The 19,615-nt window shown below is 39.8% G+C and overlaps 1 protein-coding gene across 9 annotated transcripts in view; it reads left to right on the top strand.

Annotated features, from left to right (window-relative positions):
* SHISAL1 (shisa like 1) overlaps window positions 1-19,615 on the top strand; it is a 72,938-nt gene that overhangs the window by 23,952 nt on the left and 29,371 nt on the right. For all 9 annotated transcript variants that reach the window (XR_005700659.2, XM_040063130.2, XM_040063129.1 and 6 more), the window contains 2 exons: window positions 10,195-10,293; window positions 16,331-16,544. Coding sequence is in view for 8 of the 9 variants with exons in the window: in XM_040063130.2 (XP_039919064.1) it covers window positions 10,227-10,293; window positions 16,331-16,544 (281 nt within the window). In the remaining variant the exon portion in view is untranslated. The remainder of the gene's footprint in view (window positions 1-10,194; window positions 10,294-16,330; window positions 16,545-19,615) is intronic.

Below are 19,615 nucleotides of genomic sequence, written 5' to 3'. Positions count from 1 at the left end.
AAACTGTTCCCTGTGTAAGGGCTTTTTTATGTTGACTTTGATGAGGTAATGCATGTAAAGTAGTATTATTGCAGAGACGAAAAACAGTTGTTCAGCTAAAATTTCCAGAAATAGAACATCTAATTCTTAAAAATCGTTCTTGTTATTTAAAACTCTACATTATTATTTTGCTTCTTTACCCAATTTTGAACTGTTCCTCACTATCTGAATGTGGCGATTAAGTGTGATCCTTTAGGGATATCTAAGCTAATACAAAACTAACACAGCTTGTTATCAGCAAGGGTGGTTTAAAGTGATGTTCGTATCCCTGTATCTTTTCACCACAATCTTTCATTAAGCTGAGGTATTTAATTATACAGAGGCATAAATAAATTTTCAGTTCTTTGGGTCAGAAGCTTTTTAAGTGCATCTCAAAGATGCAATGGCTGGCATCTCGTTCCTATCAGAAAGTTGGAATGCACCTGTGATCACCACACCTCAGCTTTCCCAGTCCAGAAGCCATCACTGCACTTCACATTGACTGGAGAGTTGGCCATTACTAAATTAGGTACAGCAGAATTCCCAAGCCATGCTCTCTTCTGTACATAGATTTCATGAAAATTTTTCTAACTCCAAGTGAGTTTGTACTCTCCTAGGCGAATTTCTTCCCTCCTACCCTGATCATTTTCCATAAGGCTTTTAAAATCAGTGTTTCCTTTTTAAAGCATTAGGTCTACAAACTTGATGTACAGTCCCCAAGTCTGTTGTATTCCTCCTTTATGACTGTAACTGCTCTGAGCATCAGCAGCCTTTCTGTAAACTAGAAATAGTGCCGCCCCTCCACTCATCTTTTCTTTTTTCCTCCACTGGACTCCAAAATATCGGAACAGACTGCATGACTGCAGTAGTGCTTGGTGGTAAATAGCTTTGCTGGGTTATGTGTGTGATGAATGCTGTACTTTCATCCTTACTTACCAAATATTTGGACTTCAGAAGTTCTCTTGGTGGTGTTCTATATCTTGGTCTCTGAGGAAAATGGGAAATGCATGGCACTTTTCACTTTCACAAGAACCATTTCAGAAAGTTTTGGCAAATTGTTCTCTGTGTATTGCTGTAGTTATGTACCTGTTAATGGGAAGCGTTTCAGATGGAGACCTCTTTGAGGGATGGGGCTGTTTGGAGCCAAAATGTGGTGTTGATTGTAGTAGCTGGAACACCCTATTCAATAAATATTAAACAGCTGTGGCTTCAATCTGATGTTTCTGGTACATTCCATTTGGCTTAGTGAGGAGAGGGGTGTTTGATGCTTGATCCATGGGAGGCCAAGAATCAGAATTTCTGTGGAGTTCTGTGCAAGCCTTTGGATGCAGCTCCTCTCACACCCGCCTCTGTGCACAGCATAAAATCTGCAGACACCCCAAGCTAGGCATAAAATGAGCAGCTTTTGCCTCTCGTAAAACAGAGAGTGAGAAACAGAGCTTGGGGCCGTGTGATGTCACCACCAGCAGCACAGCTTTGTTTCACCTGGTTTTTCAGGTCCAAAAATTGCATGCTTAAAAAAAGAAAAAGCTAAATTGTTGAAAGCCACTTTTCTGTTGCTCTGCATGCTTTATCTCCTTCTGCTTGGCAACCTCCACACCTGCTGTTCCGACTACTAAAAATTATCCTTTCTTTTGTCCTGCAGGTATTTCTGCTTAAGAGGAGAGGACAAAGGTGTCACTAGCATTTCCCTTGGTTTCTCTGCCCTGTTACTTTCAAAATTAAGCTTTTGTTAACAACCCAGTGTTCTTTGGGTTGAAAATTCAGGGGTTTTAATTAGAATACCTGCGAGCTAGGATGGTTGCAGTTGTACAGCCGTGTACTGCCCTTAAAACTAGCTTTTTAGTGTATTTATGTGTGCAGCAGTGAAAAATGCCATTTTCTCCTGCAGTGTGAGGCTGGTTGTTCAGTCAGAATGAGGCAAAAGAACAGGTAAAAAGGAAGTTACTCCCACCCTTTTACTGTGCATTTTTTTTTTTTTCTTTCCAGCAATCCTTGGTTAAGGCTCCCCCACAGTTTCCTTTTTCCTTATCTGGTACAGTGAGAGCTCCTCTTCCTGTTAGAGTCTGCTTTAGGAGCAACCTTTGTTTTTGATGTTACTGTGAAACATTTCAGTGTGTGAAACATTTGCAGATGTTTTAAGAGGAGAGGCAAATTCTTTTGGAGTTGAACTTGCTGATGCTTGTGGGTCCCTTTCATCTTGATTCTCTGATTTCTCAGTTTACTCCACTGGGTATTTTTCATCATTTTCTTTAACAAGAGGGTGAGGAAGACTTGACCAAAATGTTTGCAGGAATTCAGAGTTATTTTCCTCTTGAGGGACTAGTTTCAGGTTTTAAGAATGAAGTCCTGCCTTTTGCACATTGAGGTGTTATGGTTAGGAAAGTTGGAATAATGCTGGCCTAATGCTGCCAGAATACTTGTAGTGCAGATCCATCCATGTCAGATAAGCTCCACTGTGTTGGCATTGTGAAATGATCCTGATGAGGGGAAAAAAAATAAGTTGTGAGGGTTTTTTGGGTTTTGGTTTTTTGGTTTTTTTTTTTTTTTTTGCATTTTGAAATGCTTTATTAGATTGTAAAGGAATGGAGTAGTAATTTGTATTCATAAAAGGAAACATCCTTTCACAAGCTGATGGGAAGAGCAAGTATTTATGAGAATTCTGATTTCCTTTGATGTGATCAAATTAATGCTTTTCTGAGTTGACTTCATTTTTTGTTTAAGTTGCTCCTCTTTTTTTTTTTCCCTTTTGCACAAAATAACATTTGAAAATGTCTACAGGCCCAGAGTGACAGAAGGTTAGAAACTCATCTGATTAGATACAGATGTTTGATAATTGATGTTGAAGAATGTGAGAATTAAATAAAATTTAGATGTTATAGAATTTGCACTGGAAGGTTTATTTTTCAGAAGAGTCCATTTTGAAAGGAAAACATGTCAAAAATGTTTCCAGAGAGACTATAGGTATTTTTTGCCTTCTGTAGATACATAGCTGACAGCATATTGGGGAAACCAAAAATGTGCTCACCTTTTTCACTAGATAAACTGCTGATATGTTGCTTTTTTCTCAGATGGATATTAAAAATACACTAGCCAGGTTTACTGCCCTTTTTAGAGGTACACACATTGCCAAGTTTTAGAGCTATACTGTAAAACAGAATGAGGGATTAGATCCGGGAGTTTTATAAAACCCGGCTGTTATAAAACTTCTAATCTTACCATCAAAATTAATTTCTTAGTAACATCCTTAAAATTGCTTGGTAAAACTGTTTCACATAAACTAGTAGCAATTGTGTTATTCATTTAAGACTCGGTAATGTTTTAAATTAAAGCACATTTGCTCTGGTTCCATATTGAAAGGAACTCAAAAAACACAAGCAGAAGTTTCCCTGGAAAAGAGCCTTGCATTTCTTCAAAAACTGAAACTTGATTGACAGTAGACATTTGTAATCACTTAAAAATGTACCCTATCCCTTTCTTAGACTTAAACACAATAAAATATTATTACAAAACAGTGTATATTTCCTTATCATTCTTACCTCATGGGAGACCAAGACCATTCGTAATTTCAGAGTGAAAATTCAGTTTTCTCAGATTGATAGCACAGCTTGATAGTCTCACCCTGGGAGATTTATTAACAAAGCACTCAGTTGAGCTCCCACAGGTTGTAGATGTTGGGTTGTACAAAATCCCCTCAGCTGACTCAGTAATCCAGGTGTACACCTGAACTGAGTTTACTTCACTAAAAATAAGGGTTCTGGATGACTACAAAAAATCTCTATCAGCTGCCTGTGCTCAGGCTGATAAAGTATACGCAAACGAGGAAATACAAATATTTTTGGTCTCAGTGGTTTCAGAGCATTAGGGAAGGTTGCAGCTCTTGGCTGCAGAATGAATCTTGCTTAATGACAAGTGAGAAAGTTGCCACTAACTTGTAGTTGAAGTTGGTTATCAGTGTCAGTAAATCATCGCAACTGCAGCCGGTATTTTTACAAAGCTGTCTTCACAAAGTAATTTACGTATTTTTCCCCAAAATGAGGTCTATTGTATACAGTGTAAGGCCAGTTGTAGGACAGACAACACAGAAAACGCTCTTAAATTTTCTTTTATCAGCAATAAATCTAGGCAATGGAACATTTATTCTACCAAATGCAAGTATGTAGTGAATAACTTATTTGCACTACAGCTGCATTATGGCGTTATCTTTAATATCTTTAGATGTGCTAGGGAGACAGTTTAGAATTTGGCTGTAAATAAGTAGTTTGTGCTCTCTTGTGGAACTTTCTCATCAATTAAATTTTGTGATTATAAGGTCTGAATGCACCGTTGACTCTCTAAAATTAATTCTCTTGTAATAAAGGGATCTTTTAACTTCTGTATCAGACTCCGCTGTGCGCTGTGCTTAGGGTGGGAACTGCTAACATTTCCAGCTTGGATGTTTAAGATGTCTCCCAGGATGCGGCTGTGGGACAGCTCCCAGTGATCAACTAAATGTGTTGGTGAAAAGGGGAAGGGGTAAAAGAGAGATAAAAGGAGAGGAATGAGTGGCTTTGACAGCTGACACTCGTGGCCTGTGCAGGTTTCTTGGCTCCATCCTGTTAATAACAACTTGGAGTTCACAGGATGGTCTTCAGGCTGTACTGCAGAGCTTTATTTGTTAGGATTCATGCATGTTCTCTTCATAACTGTTTGGAGAACAGCTGTGGGAAATAATAAGCATGGGAGGGTGAAATAAAACAAAACAGTTTATATTTTCAGTTAAAAAATTCTTAACGGGGAAGAATTTTGTGGCCTAGGTAGCATAATATGCATTTTCACCTTTAGCAGTACTAAAGCTCTGAGTGCAAAGGCTTTATCTGCAGTTGAGTAGAGACTCACACATGCTTTGCTTCCAGCATACGTGTGGTGAGATGTTTTTAGGGAAGAGGCACTGAGTACTGTTAGTGCTGCATCATAATCCAGAAGGTTTTCTACCAGCAGCTCCTTTTCATAGGTGGTTTCAAGTAAGAAGACTGTCAATTGAAGCTAGGGTCTGTTTTTCATAAACATTTTGTTGGGGTTGCTGCAGTGTGAAACCACATGTTTTCTTAATAATCAGGTTTTCTTTCATGCCAGTTATACTGCTTCCTTTGTAATAAGCCTGTAATTTCGTTGTAATGGGATTCATGAGAACATACTGGATGCATTTTTAAGCCCACTTTAATGTGAGAAGTGAGCAGGGCAGAACGAGGAGTTAGATTTGGATCACAGCCTTTCCTTTTCCATCTAATTTTAAACAGCTTTCTCAACCACTGTCGTGCTCTGGCTGTGTTACTCATCCCCTCACTTCTGCCGCGATGCACCAGCATTGTCTCTCATGTAGCCCTGGTGCATTTTGACCCGTGTAGCTTTGTCTGTGAGTAGATGTGCCTCCCTTTGTTTAACAGGGATTTCCCTGCGTGTCCTTTGAGTAACTGGGAATTAGCATTGGCTCCATGGCTCTCTGCACTTTGGTAATGCTGTGGTTTTTGTTCCTCTTGGAAGAACTGGCAGCTGTTGGGATGTTTATTAGGATTTTTAAGGGCACTAGGAAAATACAAACCACTGAAAACAAAATGATGCTCAAGTTACTTTCACAACCTTGCTATAAAGGATTGAAGCAGATAAAAGAGGGGGCATAGAAGGTGTAATTAGGGTGTTTTTTAAGGAAAAATGGCAAGAAGTGTAAGCTGTTAGCCTAAGAAAAGGCTGAGTGAAGATAGGATAGCACTTCATGTGTGTATTAATTAAAAGATTGATGCAAAGAGGTGTAACCAGTGTGTCTGTAGGTAAATCATTCTGCAGCTCCACTGCTGATAGAAGGCTTAAAGCAAAGCAAAGGAGCTGCAAGGTGGGCATAGGGAAACCTTTCTAGGGTAGAGAAACACTCTAGGGAATTGCCTGAAAATGCTGGAAAACCACTGGTGGTGGGAATCCTGTGAACTTCTGCTAAGAATGGTTTAGATGTTCGTAATCCTATGGCAGGAAGAAGGAAATAAATGATCTCCTGAATTGCTCTATTTTCTGTTCTAGGCAGAGAGAAAACTTGTGAGGCAGTGCTGATGTGTTTAATAAATTCTCTTGCTCGAGTTTATTTTGTTCTTCCTACTAACCGAAAGAATACAAAATGTGCATTGTTTTTCAGACTAAACATAACTTTTCCTTTCCTTCAAAGCCAGGGGAAAATAATACCTTCATCAGAATCTTCCCTCATGAAATGGTTATTTCTCTTGGCAGCTTTTCTTTCCAGTGATTCACTGATTCCCTTCAAGAAAAGACAGCTAGATAAAACTATGAGGATAACCAAAGCAGTGTAGGTAGGACCAGAGTGAGAGCTAAAATGTCACAGAAAAGTAGAATCTGGCATAATGAGCTCATACATTTCTATGTTCCCCTTGATCATAACATTACAGCACCTTTCCTTTGAATGTTGCTCTCTTTGGGTCGTGTGTGGCTCCATCCTCTGCGAGGGAAAGCAATACTCTGGACAGAATGCTTACTCAAGAGAAGATAGCAAAAATCTTGAGTGAGGACCATTTCTTCTATTCTAGATTAGACACATGTCATGGTTTAACCCCAGCCTGCAACTAAGTGCCATGCAGCTGCTTGCAGCATAATAATAACAATAATAATAATAATAGTAGTAGTAGTAATAAATAGAGTGGGGAATAAGGACAAGATGTGGAAAAAGAGTGGAAAAAAGCCTCTAAAAATGTGATCCCTCAGCCATTTCTTTAGTCTGCTTTCTGGGGTAGCTGCAGAGATACTTGTGATTGCCAGCAGAAGGGAGGAGGTGGTGTAAGGGTATGAATCTTAAGGGAGGAGAAAAAGGATGGGCATCATCCTTTCCTCCATAGTGACCACAAATAAGCTTAGAATGGTGCATTAAAAATGAAAACTGGTGTGTTAGACCACCCTTCTAATTGCCGGTTTTCTGAACTAGAAGGAAAACATGATCACACAGCCTCCAGGCCCTCAAATTCTATTCAAAAAACAAAAAAGAGACTACAACGAAATCTCCCTTTCCTCTGTCCTTCAGATGCAATTCTCATATTTGAAAGTGCCATCAGTCTTTAATTAATAACAATAATAAAGGATAATTTATTTATCTAGATCACTGCTAATTACCATGTTTCCACCCTCTCTGTTCTGTGGCCTGACATCAGGAAATGCTGTGTATAATTTTGGCTGCTCGTTGTAGCATATCACCTCTTGTCCTGCACATTTCTTCCAGTGGCTGATTGGGCTCTAAGAGGTCAGAGGTGTCACCATGGTACTGCATGAAGTATGATGGCTTTAGGCAGACAGCAGCGTGTAATAAACTCAAAATAGTCAAGGAGTGAACAGTTACTTGTATTTCTGACCTCGGAAAAGTGGTCTTATTCCGTGTAATGATCACCAAAGCAACAAAATTACTGTTCATTAAGTTACAAAACTGGAGCACTTCCCTACTGTCACAAATATATACCTGGGTGTGTGTATGTATTCATTTACACAGGTTCTGTCACTCTGCTGGCTCTTGATGTGCAGCTCTCACTGTCTAGTCCCCCACACTGATCCTCCCAGCTGGCACTTAATAAAATACTAGCATTGCATGTTTTGGATTAAAATGCCAATTTCATTGTTGCCTGTTCTCTTGGATATAGTTGAATACATTTTCCCTCCCTGAAAAGCTTCTAGAATAGTACCTTTAGTGCTGTTTAAGAAATTAGCAGTGAGGCTGTACTCAGTTACTAACAGGATTGTACCTTCCAAGACATGCATCTGGTTTCCAGGCTGTATTATTCTTCCACAACTGATAAAAAGCCTTTTTTCATCATTCTCACTGCCTGCTCAAATTTCATGCTACAGGGGTCTCCTACATGTTAACTATCTTTAAGCTACTTTGGTCAACAGCCCTGAGATTTAACTTTGCCATAAGCCCATAGTGATCACATTAATTATATCTATCTCCTTAATTATTAATTAGTTGGAATGCATATTAACTATGCCATTAATTTTGTCTGGATTGACATCACACGGACAATCTTGTGATAACCTGGATTTTCTCATTTACTTCTATAAATGTTCTTATGTTTCTTCAGGTCCTCTGAAAGTTGCCGTTGTTTCCCAGCAAACTGAAAAAAATTATATATATGTCCCCCAGCCATCTCTGCTGAAATAATTAGGTACAAATTAGACAGAATTGCAAATATCAAATGACAAACCTTAGTATCAACTCATTAATGTCATCCTGAATTATTCTTGATATGGAAATATTTGGTAGTCTCAGCTATACCAAACATCTTTTGTCATTCCAGATACACAACAGGAGTGCTTATTGATCTCTTTTTAATTAACTGTTCTGAAGGCCAAGATTTCCCTTAGTAATGAATCACTACCAGAATTCCTGCAGCTTTGGTTTACTCAGGAAAATATCAAATTCCTTTTATTCCTGTCAATATTGGCAACAGCCAATTCTTTGTAGCTGTTTTTCATGATTAAATACCTACACTCTCAACCTCTGGTCTACGGGGTTTTTTTGTTGGTTTGTTTTGTTTACAATTCCAACTTTAAGTCTGCTTAGTTTTCTAATTAATATATTCCTTCTGAAAAAAAGGGAGTTTTTTTCAAACAGTATTCATGAGAAATATTCTTACTTAGCATTCTTAGTTTACTGCACTTTTTATTTTCTTTTTACAGTGTTACAGTTTCAAATTGTTTTCCTCTGGAGGGTCTGGCTTATTTTAAAGCTAGAAATACAGTGGTTGGGGTGTTAGTCATGCTTATAGCAAACTGTTATGATTTCTTGTACAAAAGGTCCGGTGGTTTTTAGGTTTGTGCTCTATGTGCTGAGATAGTTCTTGGTGAATCTGCTTGTGCCGCTCACAGCATTTTGTGTTAGTGAGAAATCTTTTGCCTCTCAACGCTTTGTGGGCAGCACTGTGTCTCCCCTCCAGTGTCCACGTCTGTGACTCGGAATTCAGCTACTCGTGGTGTGTTAATTTGCACCCCCTCCCCCTTTTGTTACGTGCAGGTGCAATTGTTTGGGGATTTTGATTCAGCAGGTTGTAGCAGACACTAGCTAGTAAACCATGTAGTATTTATAGGATGCAGCATTTATTTCATAAGCATTTGGCAAATGTGTCTCTCGAGGTGTCGGGAGCATTGTACTTTTTATGGAAATTGCCATTTCCCTTTCTTCTTTCCCCAAGCTGCTCCCTTGTAAACATCTTAGAACAATTTTAGCAGCGCAGGAGTTGGATTCACCACACCAGCTTGCTGCAGCACCCCCTGGGCCCCCCTGCCTGTGGCCCAAGTGCACAGAGTGTTTGTGTAGAAAGGCAGAAATGACCTTTCTGTTGTGCCCTGGTGGCAGCGTGAGTCCAGGATGCTGGGAACCTCCCGGACCCAGAGTGAGTTGGGTTTGTCCGTGATGGCAGGACCTGGTGCCACCCACACCTGGGACAGTCCCTGCTGCAGCTGCTGGTGTTGGATCAGCTGAAGTGAAGGAGAAGGGACTCACCCTGTCTGGGAAACACCAAGCAGAGCCTTTGCTGCAGGGCTGCCAGTCAGGTCAAACCGCATCACTTCTCACTCCCTGTCCTCGGAAAACAACAATAACGATCCCATGAAAGGCTCCGGTGCTAACGAAAAGACATTTTTTGAAGCGTTTTCTAACCACCTCCGTTGTTTGACCCACTTTCTGAGCGACTGCACCCTCTAATGGGGTAAAACAGATTGACTTTCAAAGCAGCCAATTTATTTCTCTGTTGTTTATTCTTTTCTAGCCCTTACACGTGTAATACAATATATGTACTGTATGTATGTGTAAGCCTGGTTTTGTGAAGTAAAACAAACACAGTTCTGCTGGCTGTAGATTACAGGGGACATATGAATATTCAGTCAAGACTTTATATATAGATTGATCTCTGCTCTCTTAATGAAAAGTATGTAAACAGCTGTATATATCCATGGTGAAATCAGAAAGGAATTTTAATCATAGAAAGGAGAATTTATTTCACTTTTAAGTCCAGAAAACAAAATCTGATTTTTTTTTTTTTCCCCTAATGTGCGAAGCTGTCTCATTTTACCAAAGCTTTGTGGGGAAGTGAGCATTTGAACAGTGCAAGGAGATGAAACAGACACTTGATCATGGTGTTGCATCTTGTCCAACAGGTAATTCTCTAATGGACCAATGAAAGCCAACGATGACAAGTTGTGGTCAACAGTCCTTGAATGTGCTGATGGTTCTGCTCTCATTACTCTTGTCAGCAGGTAACTTTTATAATTTATCTTTTACTCATGTGTGCCAAAGCAAAAAAAAAAAAACACAAAACACAAAAACAAATTGCAATTTAATACTGGGTTCCTACAAAATAAAAAAGACCAAATGATTGTTATTTTCATAATAAGTAAGTCGCAGAATCATAGAATAGTTAGGGCTGGAAAGGGCCTTCAAGATCATCTAGTTCCAATATAAATGAAGCCTCCTTATATTTAAGAGCTGGAAACTGGAATTTGAAATGGAGTGGAAAATTCACTTTAAGAACAAAGCAGTCTGGAAAGTTGAAGGAGTAGCTTAATTTCTTTGGATATGCTATTTTTTCAGCTCACCTAAAGGAAAAGAATAATTTCTCTACCACCATAAACCACATCCATTTTGCTAAATAACCATCCACTGGGAGCAGAGCAAGTCAGGTTCCAGTTTTATGTTTTTCTGTGTGTACACCAGAGAATGTAAAGCTCCTGAAGGATTGAACTTGGAATCTATGTAATTTTCCTGAATCTAAATAATTGACTGGACCAGAGATGTTTCTCCTGGTGCTTGGTAGTTCTGCTCTAGATGTTTGCTTGTGTTTACCACACAGAAAGGGTTTGTGTGGAAATGTGCCAGATGTGTAGACTGAGAATTAGTGGAGTGCTCTGATGATTGGTAGTATTTTTTTTGTCAGAAGTCATTTATGGTATTAGGGTTTTTTGTAATCATGAGTGAATATTTAAAATAAAATTTTAAAATGTTTGCAGTCCAAATAGATTTGGTCTTACAGGTTCTTAGTTCAGTATCTTGTATCCTCTACTCTTGAGGCAGTTTTTAATGCAAAGAGACGTTTTTTTTTTTTCAATCACTGCTCCTTATTATCTTGTAGTATATCACATGCCCAACCACCAGAGTTAAAACTTTACCAGGCACCATGTTTCATAAAATATCCTTCTGCTCCGGTCAAAATTGCTACTACTGAGTCTGTGTCTTTAATATTCATAAAATATTAATATTCATATCTGTGCCAGTCAGTTCAAGCATGTGTTTTGTTGCCCACAGTCTCATTGCTTGTTTGCAGCGTTCAAGTTGATTCTTGCTAATGATAGTTCATTATTTAGATCTGACACAGCCCTTTTGCTAACAATGATATAATATTATCAATTAGAGCACTCCTCTGCTTGCATTAAATCGTTGTTTTCTTTTGAGCCCTTCCCCTGAAATCCCCGTGTGTGGTGCTGCATTCCTAATTTTGAAACTGTCCTCCTCTGATGGACTGGGATCAGGCACAGGGCTGGAGCTGCTTTTTGTCCTCCTCTAGGCTAAAGAAATTTCAAAAATCTTCCCCCCTGGCCTAGCAATAAACTCGGTTATCAAGAAGTCTTCAATGAAGGGATCAAACTTCCCAAGAGTATTACAGCTGCTCCAGTCCCTTCTGTCGATTTTTAAGGTTTTTATACCTTTGCCACTCTTTATAGGGGACTTCTACTTGAGTTGTCCTGAGATCCCGCTCCTCCAACCCTCTTCCTCAAGATGATGCAAATACCTGTGTTGGAGTTGAGTGGGACGCTGTGATTGCACTGTGTATGCAAATGGCTATATTCAGCCACCAGTGTATTCCCTCAGACACAATTTTTTTTTTTTTTTTTTCCTCTCTTAGAAGTACTTCCCGTGAAGTGCAATGTTTTTATTTGAAACCGATTACACACAGCTTTTACTTCTTACATAATTTATCTATTATCCTTGATAACTATTGGCTTTGTAAATGTGTTTCTTATAATTTTGTTGCTCTTCGGCTATTGCTGTTTTATTATCTGGTGTCCTCTATTAGCATGTAGAGTCCAGGCCTAATTTGAAATTATCACAGGTCGCTCATGCCAGCCAAACTCTGCTCCCTCCTTGTGGAATTTTGCCACTGTCATCTGTAGGAAGGGGTTTAGGTTATTGGTAACTCACAACACGTTTTACAGGAGGAAATTTATTATTATTTTTCAGCCAGCCAATGTAATTTTTTTTTTTTTTTTTTTTTCCCAAGATAGATCAATTTCCATAAAGGAAAACTGAAAACTACTGGCTTTATGCAGTGAGTGATGGGCATGGGGGGAAAGGATGCTACTCTCACTGGAATGATACGAAACTCTTTTTTAACCTGAGCTGAAATGAAAATCTAAAGGCAAGACTCCTTTTGAGTGCCCTAGATTTACAGACTTCCATCTGTAAGATCTTGCTTTACTTCCAAGTCTTCGGAGTACTAAGTTTAACAGTCTTAGGAATTGGTTTCTGGGTTGAGAATACTGAAACTGGAGGTATTTTATTTCAGTGCTGTTCAAGCACTGAAAGATCACAGTGATGTTCTAGGGGTTGTGAACACTTACTGGTTTTACTGGGCACTCAAGGAGTGCATAAAAGAGGGAGGAGCACCATGCAGTCATGCTGGAAGAGCGACTTTCTGACCACTGACTCTTAGATTGGCTTTGCAAATGTTGATGCCTACTCATTTAAAGGATTGCAGCAGCACATTTTATAAAATCAGTGCTGACAGCAAGGCTTATATTAACAGGCAAAAATCATCAGATTATTTGCACATTGCAGCATTTTTCTTTGAAGTAGGAAATGAGCATCCACACAGCAAGTTAACATGTGGTAAAATGCATACATATGAATATTTCTGTGGTTCCATATGGAAAACTTACAAACACCAGCCGTTCTGAGAGTCTTGGGGCTTTAAAAATTTAGTATCTAAATTAAAAATGTACATTAGGCAGATCTCTAGCTGGGACCAGATGGAGAAGTAAGTTTGTTGTTTGCTGGCTGTGTAGTTTTTAAGGTGAAGTAGGTAAGTCTTGTAATGATGAGGCATGACAGACTATTCTCTTGAAATCAGTTGGAACAGGGAGAGGAGCTTCTGTATCAACTGTTCAATAACTGTTTTCAAAAACAGCATGAGAATTTTCACTTGCAATTCCACTTCAAACACAGCTGCACCTTTGCAAGAGGCAACTTAAGGTCTTTATAAGTACAATACTTTTATCTGAAGCATTTCTATAGAAATAAGGTCCTTTAAACCTGGGTATTTAAGCAAAGTTATTTTCAGGGGGAAAAAAAAATACTTGGAAGAAAATAAATCCCGCTTTGTTTATTGGCTCTCTGATCCACAGACAAGCAAAGACAGCAACTGAAATTTCGCAGATCACAGTAAATTGGGAAAGTGTTTTCTCTGTGTGCTAGGTCTGGCTGGGATGGGGCCAAGGCTGTGTTTTAGCCTGGTAAACAGTATCACAGCACTGTTGTGGCTGGTGGCAGGCTGGCACTGCTGCCCCAGACTGGCCAAGGTGGTTTCTATAACTGCGGTATGGATGCTCAGCAATAAAATTGGGGTGGGAGTTTATCCAAAAATTGCTCAGGGACTGGCTGGACATCAGTCTGCTGGTAGTGAGTGATTGCTTTAGCATCACTTGTGCTTTGTTTTTCTGTTGTTGTTGTTGATGGTGTTGTGGGTTTTTTTCATATTTATTATACAGTTTTTACCTCAAGCCATGAATTTTCTCTTTGCCGTTTTGATTTCCTGGCCCATCCCACTGGGAGGGGGAAGCAATCAAGCAGCTGTGTGGTGTTCAGCTGCCCAGCAGGGCTGACCCACCACACACTGACTGTTGAGTTCAGAATGGGATTCAGTCCTCACATCATGCATTTATTTAACCACCGACACATTTTGCTGTTTAAGGATTTGCTTAGAACTGTTTTATTGCAGATGTCCCTCCTCCTAGAACCTGATGTTATCTTAATTCTCCCTTCTTTCTGTAATCGTGCTTCCCTTAGTTTTCATTCTCAGAGAAGTTTGGGGACTGTTTTCTTTCTAAAACATTCAGAGGAGCCATGTAGGGGTCAGGGGACATTTCCACATGTGCATTTAAACAAAACACTTGGCAGTGACGAGCAGCTTAACCTCTGAGTGGTAGTGACAGGGCCAGAGGCCATGGGCACAAAGTGCAACCCTGAAGGTTCCCTCCAAACATCAAGAAATGGTTTTTCACTGTGAGGGGGACTGAGCACTGCCACAGGTTGACTGTGGAGGATGTGGAGTCTCCATCCTTGGAGATACTCAAAAGCCATTTGGACACGGTTCTGGGCAACAGGTGGCTCTGCCCCAGCAGAGGATTTGCATGAGATGACCTCCAGAGGTACCTTCCAGCTGCAAACATGAAGGTTTTTCAAAACATAATCTATCCTGGCACACTTTTATTATTGCTGTGTTAATTAAGGAGGGGTGCAGCAAAGTACTTGTTCAAACAAACTCGCTCCTGTGCAATTACATGCTGTGTGGATTCTGTGACAGAATTTGAACGTGCAGATTTGTTACAAGAGTTACAGAGGGTGTTGAAAATCTAAGTCTAAAGAAAGTTTCTTTATTGGTGATAGCATCCTCACGTTTGGAACACGTGTTTTCCCAGGTAGGGCAGGAACAGGTAGGTAATCAGTTTTCTCAATATCTGTATTCCTTTAGAAATGGCTTTCTTCCAGCATTTTCAGTTCCTGACTGAATTAATCTACAAAAATGATTTCTTCCTTCGTGCAGGTAATGATTCCAGGTATGTGTGCGCATACATAAATATTTAGAGTGGGCTTTCTTGACTGAGACTGCAGTACAAGATTACCTTGTTGTCAATTTAGTACTCTGTTTTTTGTTCTAGGCTCTCCCTCTCTACAAAAAAGTAAAATTATCTCCACTGTCACAACCCCTAAAATTTGTCTTGAAATTAATATATTTTCTAAAATTGACAAACAAAAGTGTTAGGAATAGATTTTTTTTTTTTTTAAGCAAGGTATTAAAAAATGAGGATTAGACAGATAAGGTGCAGTTGCAGATCAACAGGGGTTCTGTGCAGAGGGGTACAGTGCAGTTCAGCTAAATCCATACAAGTCATTAAGTGTAACCTCTTGTACTGGTAAACTGACAGAAAACTTATGCACCAGATTACAAGGGTTAATTCTGTCAGTCCAAAGTGAGTATATCATTTATTTATTGGTCTAACCTTAGGAACTGCAGCTGCCCACAGTGCTGCTGAGCCTCAGTTCTCCAAAGGAAAAACATTTCTCTGCTAAGAGGATTCAGACTTGGCTTCCACATTTGACTTTTCCTCAGGGCTTAAGCCCTTTGAGGTGTCGGGGGGGTACATGTACTCTAAAATGATGCTGTAAGGCCTACTGTAACATAAACTGTGAATGAGGAACCAAATATTGGCTCCTAAAAGTCTTTCAGGATGCTGCATATGGTTGCTCACGACCATTTTGGACGGGATCTCTCTCCTGCCCCTCAGCTCAATTGAAAAGCTCAGGGAAACTGAAATGCTAAAAGGGTATCTGTGGACAGCTTCTTTTTTCCCCCGCAGTAAAAGCGATGGTGAAATCAGTGTGACACATGACTGTAAAAAGGAAAAATATTCTCAGAGCTGTAATAAACACTCTACATGAGAACTTGTTAAAGAAGAAATGTAAGAACTCCCAGGAACACCTGTATTTTATTAGTTCTGTCTGTTTGCAAGTTCGGATTTGTTATACTGTTTGTAATGGCTTTTTGTGATAGAATATTCCGTATCAAAGATTGGGCTTTAGAGAAGATGAAAACAAATCAGGAATAGGAAACCAAGTGCCATCAAACTTTTATTGCAGTTTCTACATAGACTTTTTGTTTTTCTTAAGTCATCCCAGAAGAATCAAACATGTACATTGTTGTGTGTTAGGGATATCCCTTTATTTAGTATAGTGGTGTGAAAACATTTCCCTAAATACTTTTGTGCCTCTTAACGTAGAGGGCATTTCTTCCCTTCCATTAAAACAAACAATGGTAATCAGAAACACAGAAGCAACAAAATTCAAAATACAACAGAAGTCTGAACATGGTTACCTTTAAGTACTAAATGTTAAAACATTGAAAGTTCTGAACTACTAATTCATGTTTTTTAGAAATCAACCAACAGTTGTTTAGCCTTGAAAAATGAGAGTTGAGAACATGCAGAGGTGACTGACCAAGCCAATGTTGTTTTTGTTTTCCAGTGTTGTCCGCGCATTTCCGGGTCTGCGAGCCGTACACGGACTACAAAGGTCGCTACCACTTTGGTTTCCACTGCCCCCGTCTTTCCGACAATAAATCTTACATCTTTTGCTGTCACCATAACAACACAGTGTTTAAATATTGCTGCAATGAGACAGAATTTCAGACTGTCATGCAGATGAACTTAACAGGGAATGCAGATGGATATATGCATAAGTGAGTAAATGAGTTTTAAAGTACTCTTCACCAAACTGTTCCTGGTCTAATAACAGAGTCTGAGGTGCACTTAATGATGGAAGCAATTAGAATAATTGCATATACAGAAAACCATTGCTAAAAGGTTTTTTTTTGTTGTTGCAGAGTTCCTAAAAGAAAGAATATTTCAGCTTTGCTTTCTTTGCTTTGATGTGGGCTGTAAACATTGCAAGGAGAGTAAAAAGTTGCGTATAAATGTGAAAAATAAAAAGTTACATATAAAAGTTAGAACAGTCTTTTCCCTGACCCTAGTTTGATCCAAACTATGTTTAAATGTGCATCAGTAAAGATAAACCCCAAAGCTGTTTCTAGGTGGGAGAGGGAGTGTGCTGACATTTTCCATATCAACCCAAATGCCCCTGATGGTTTTGAATCTTAATCTCTTGTAACAAACCACTAGCCTTGGGGAACAGAACGTATTTACTTTTATACCAACATTGTGTGGTCTCCTTGCCTGTTACCTGGGATACTTCCGTGTTCTGCTGAGGGCTATCCCCCAGAATAAATGACAGTAAGTTTTTTATTTATAAAGAAGTAGGAAGCAGCAAGTAGCTCTTTGTTACTGAATACCTATTTACAGGAACAAAATCTTCCCTCGTGGTCAGTTTCCTATTTAGTGCTGATGTTCTGGCCACAGTAATCTGCTGTGATTTCCTTTGGTGTGATCCCCAAGATAGAATTCTGACCAGTCTGCTTTCCCTGCCATTTTATTCTGGTATTCAGCCCCTCCAGGACAAGGAAGGGGCAGGTTAAAGAAAGGTGGAATTGCAGCGTATGGAATTCTGTTCACAACAGGATCTTGGTGTTTTCTGTGATCCCAGTCAGTTGGTGTGTTGTATTCATCCCTGTGGGAGCAGGTGCAGGGCTGTTAGGAGATGATGGTGCTGGAATACTGGTGCTGGCTGGTCTAACTCTCTGCGTGCAGCTGTGCTCAGCTCACAGAGTCAGCAAAGCATTGCCTCCCTTAGCAACCACTCCTCACACAGACCTGCCCAGAGAAATTTCAGTCTTGCAAAGACATAGAAGTTGCATTCTCTAAGTTTACTGGTTGTTAAAGTGTCAATCACCTGCCAAGACAGACAAAAATAGACTCTACCCATATAGGATATCTTTAAATCAATTTGGATCTATACTGTTGTGTTGCTTTATGTGCGGTTACGTCCTTCAGGTGAAATTTCCTTGCCTTGGCTTTGTAGTGCATCTGGGATCATGAGAACACTGGGAAGATACTGTAGTACCAAGCCCGTTAAAGACCATCCACTTTCTCCACCTTTTGTGCAGCCCAGACAATCCAGCAGCTTTCACCTGGGGTTCCCCAAATCTGGCAGCATAAATTGTTCCAGGCAACCTGATAGAGTTTATAGCCCCAGTGCTCCCACACAGTGTGTACTCTACACATGCTGAAAAACCAGGGTGTGCTGCCCCTTTGTGTACTGGGGTGGCCCTGCTCCCTCAGCAGCCCTGGATGTCAGAGAGATCCTCACAGGACTCTCAGAACAGAAGGGCTCTGCAGATAGTCACAAAGCCATAATCTGCTGCACACTTAGAGAGGTAAAATGAGCCTCAAGAACGGGCTCGTGGGGCTGTTGCCCCCACACTTTTCCAGATCTTTGTCCTGCACGCAGCAAATTTGTTTTATTTCTTGCTCTGCTTTTCTGTAAACGCTGCACCAGCGCTGCTGACCACTCTGTCTCACAGAGGTTGGGATGTTTACCATCAAAGGCAGTTCAGACAAGCACAGAGCCAATGCTTCAGGCTTTTCCCCATGTCTCAGCAGCTAATCTGTGTAGTCATGGCCAGAGTCCACTCAGGCAAGTCTCTTCTGCTCTTCCTTCACCAGCAACCTGGAATGTAGAGGGCAGCCAGCCCCTTTCCAAGGCAGAGGAACAGGTCCAGGCTGATGGCAAAAGATGCTCTGGGACACAGAGCATTTCTCTGCCTCCAGCGTTGTTTGCCCACTCACACATGTGCACACACCCCTAGGAAAATAAATCCAGGGATCTTCATATCACAGGGCTGTTGTGTGTGTGAGCAGTTTGGAAAAAAAAAAAAAAAAAGAGTTTGGTATTCTGTGAACTACAGCGTTTATTTTGATAAAAATATTTAGAGAAAAAGGTATTATATTAGTTTTTGCATAGAACTGTTTTTTAGAAGTCACTTGATTGTGATGGAGCAAGAGGTACCTGTGTATTTTTTGTTGGTAAGGTTTGTGGTTGAGAACCCCCTGCAGACTATTTACCATCCAGTCCAAGATTTCCTAGGGATTTTTGTTATTTTTTGCTCATGTTTGTGAAGTTTTGCAAAGGTATGTGGCATCATACTGGATACAGTGAAAGCCTCTGGAGGTGTGGTGTAGAGAAGTGCAGGAATGGAGCTGGCATTGCCTTGTTCCTCAAACATCACTTCTGATAAATCTGTCAAAACCAGGAAAAGGAAGAGATGCTGCTTCCTATGTAAAACTCCACCCATGGAGCGAGACGGGCAGGAGAGAGATCTCCTCACCCTGAGCTAAGTGACATTTGTAGAAAAATTCCTGGTATTTTTAGAAGGAGCAGAAAAAAGTGAACCCTACATGCCTACATTAAAAACATTGCAAAAAGCTTCTTACTTCATACTCTGACTTTATTTATCGTACCCGATAATTTGGATTCTAATGCATCCAGGCTTCAGTTTACAGTGACAAAGCCAGCTCTTTGTTTAGATCTAATTTCACACACCACTGAAAAAAAAAAAAAAAAATCTGATGAAACCTACTGTACTGTGGCAGGGGAGAATAATTTAAGATATGGGAATAGCAATGAACTGAAAAAAAAAGTGGATTATAGTTTTCAGGGAAGAGTGATTCAATATTATTGCTTGGTTTATTTCAATATTATTGTTTGGTTTATTTTTCCCCTTAGTCATTTTTGTGATCACCAAAACAAAGTTCTTGTTTTATAATACAGTTGAGGGAAAAAGTTAATGAAGTGTCTTGTGACTTCTTTGATATGGCACAGCTCAAAAGGCACATTTGTCTTCACCAGTCCCACAAT

The sequence above is a fragment of the Hirundo rustica genome, chromosome 4 (genome assembly GCF_015227805.2).
Source record: "Hirundo rustica isolate bHirRus1 chromosome 4, bHirRus1.pri.v3, whole genome shotgun sequence".
Taxonomy (NCBI): domain Eukaryota; kingdom Metazoa; phylum Chordata; class Aves; order Passeriformes; family Hirundinidae; genus Hirundo; species Hirundo rustica.
This window is presented reverse-complemented; position numbering and strand designations above follow the sequence as displayed.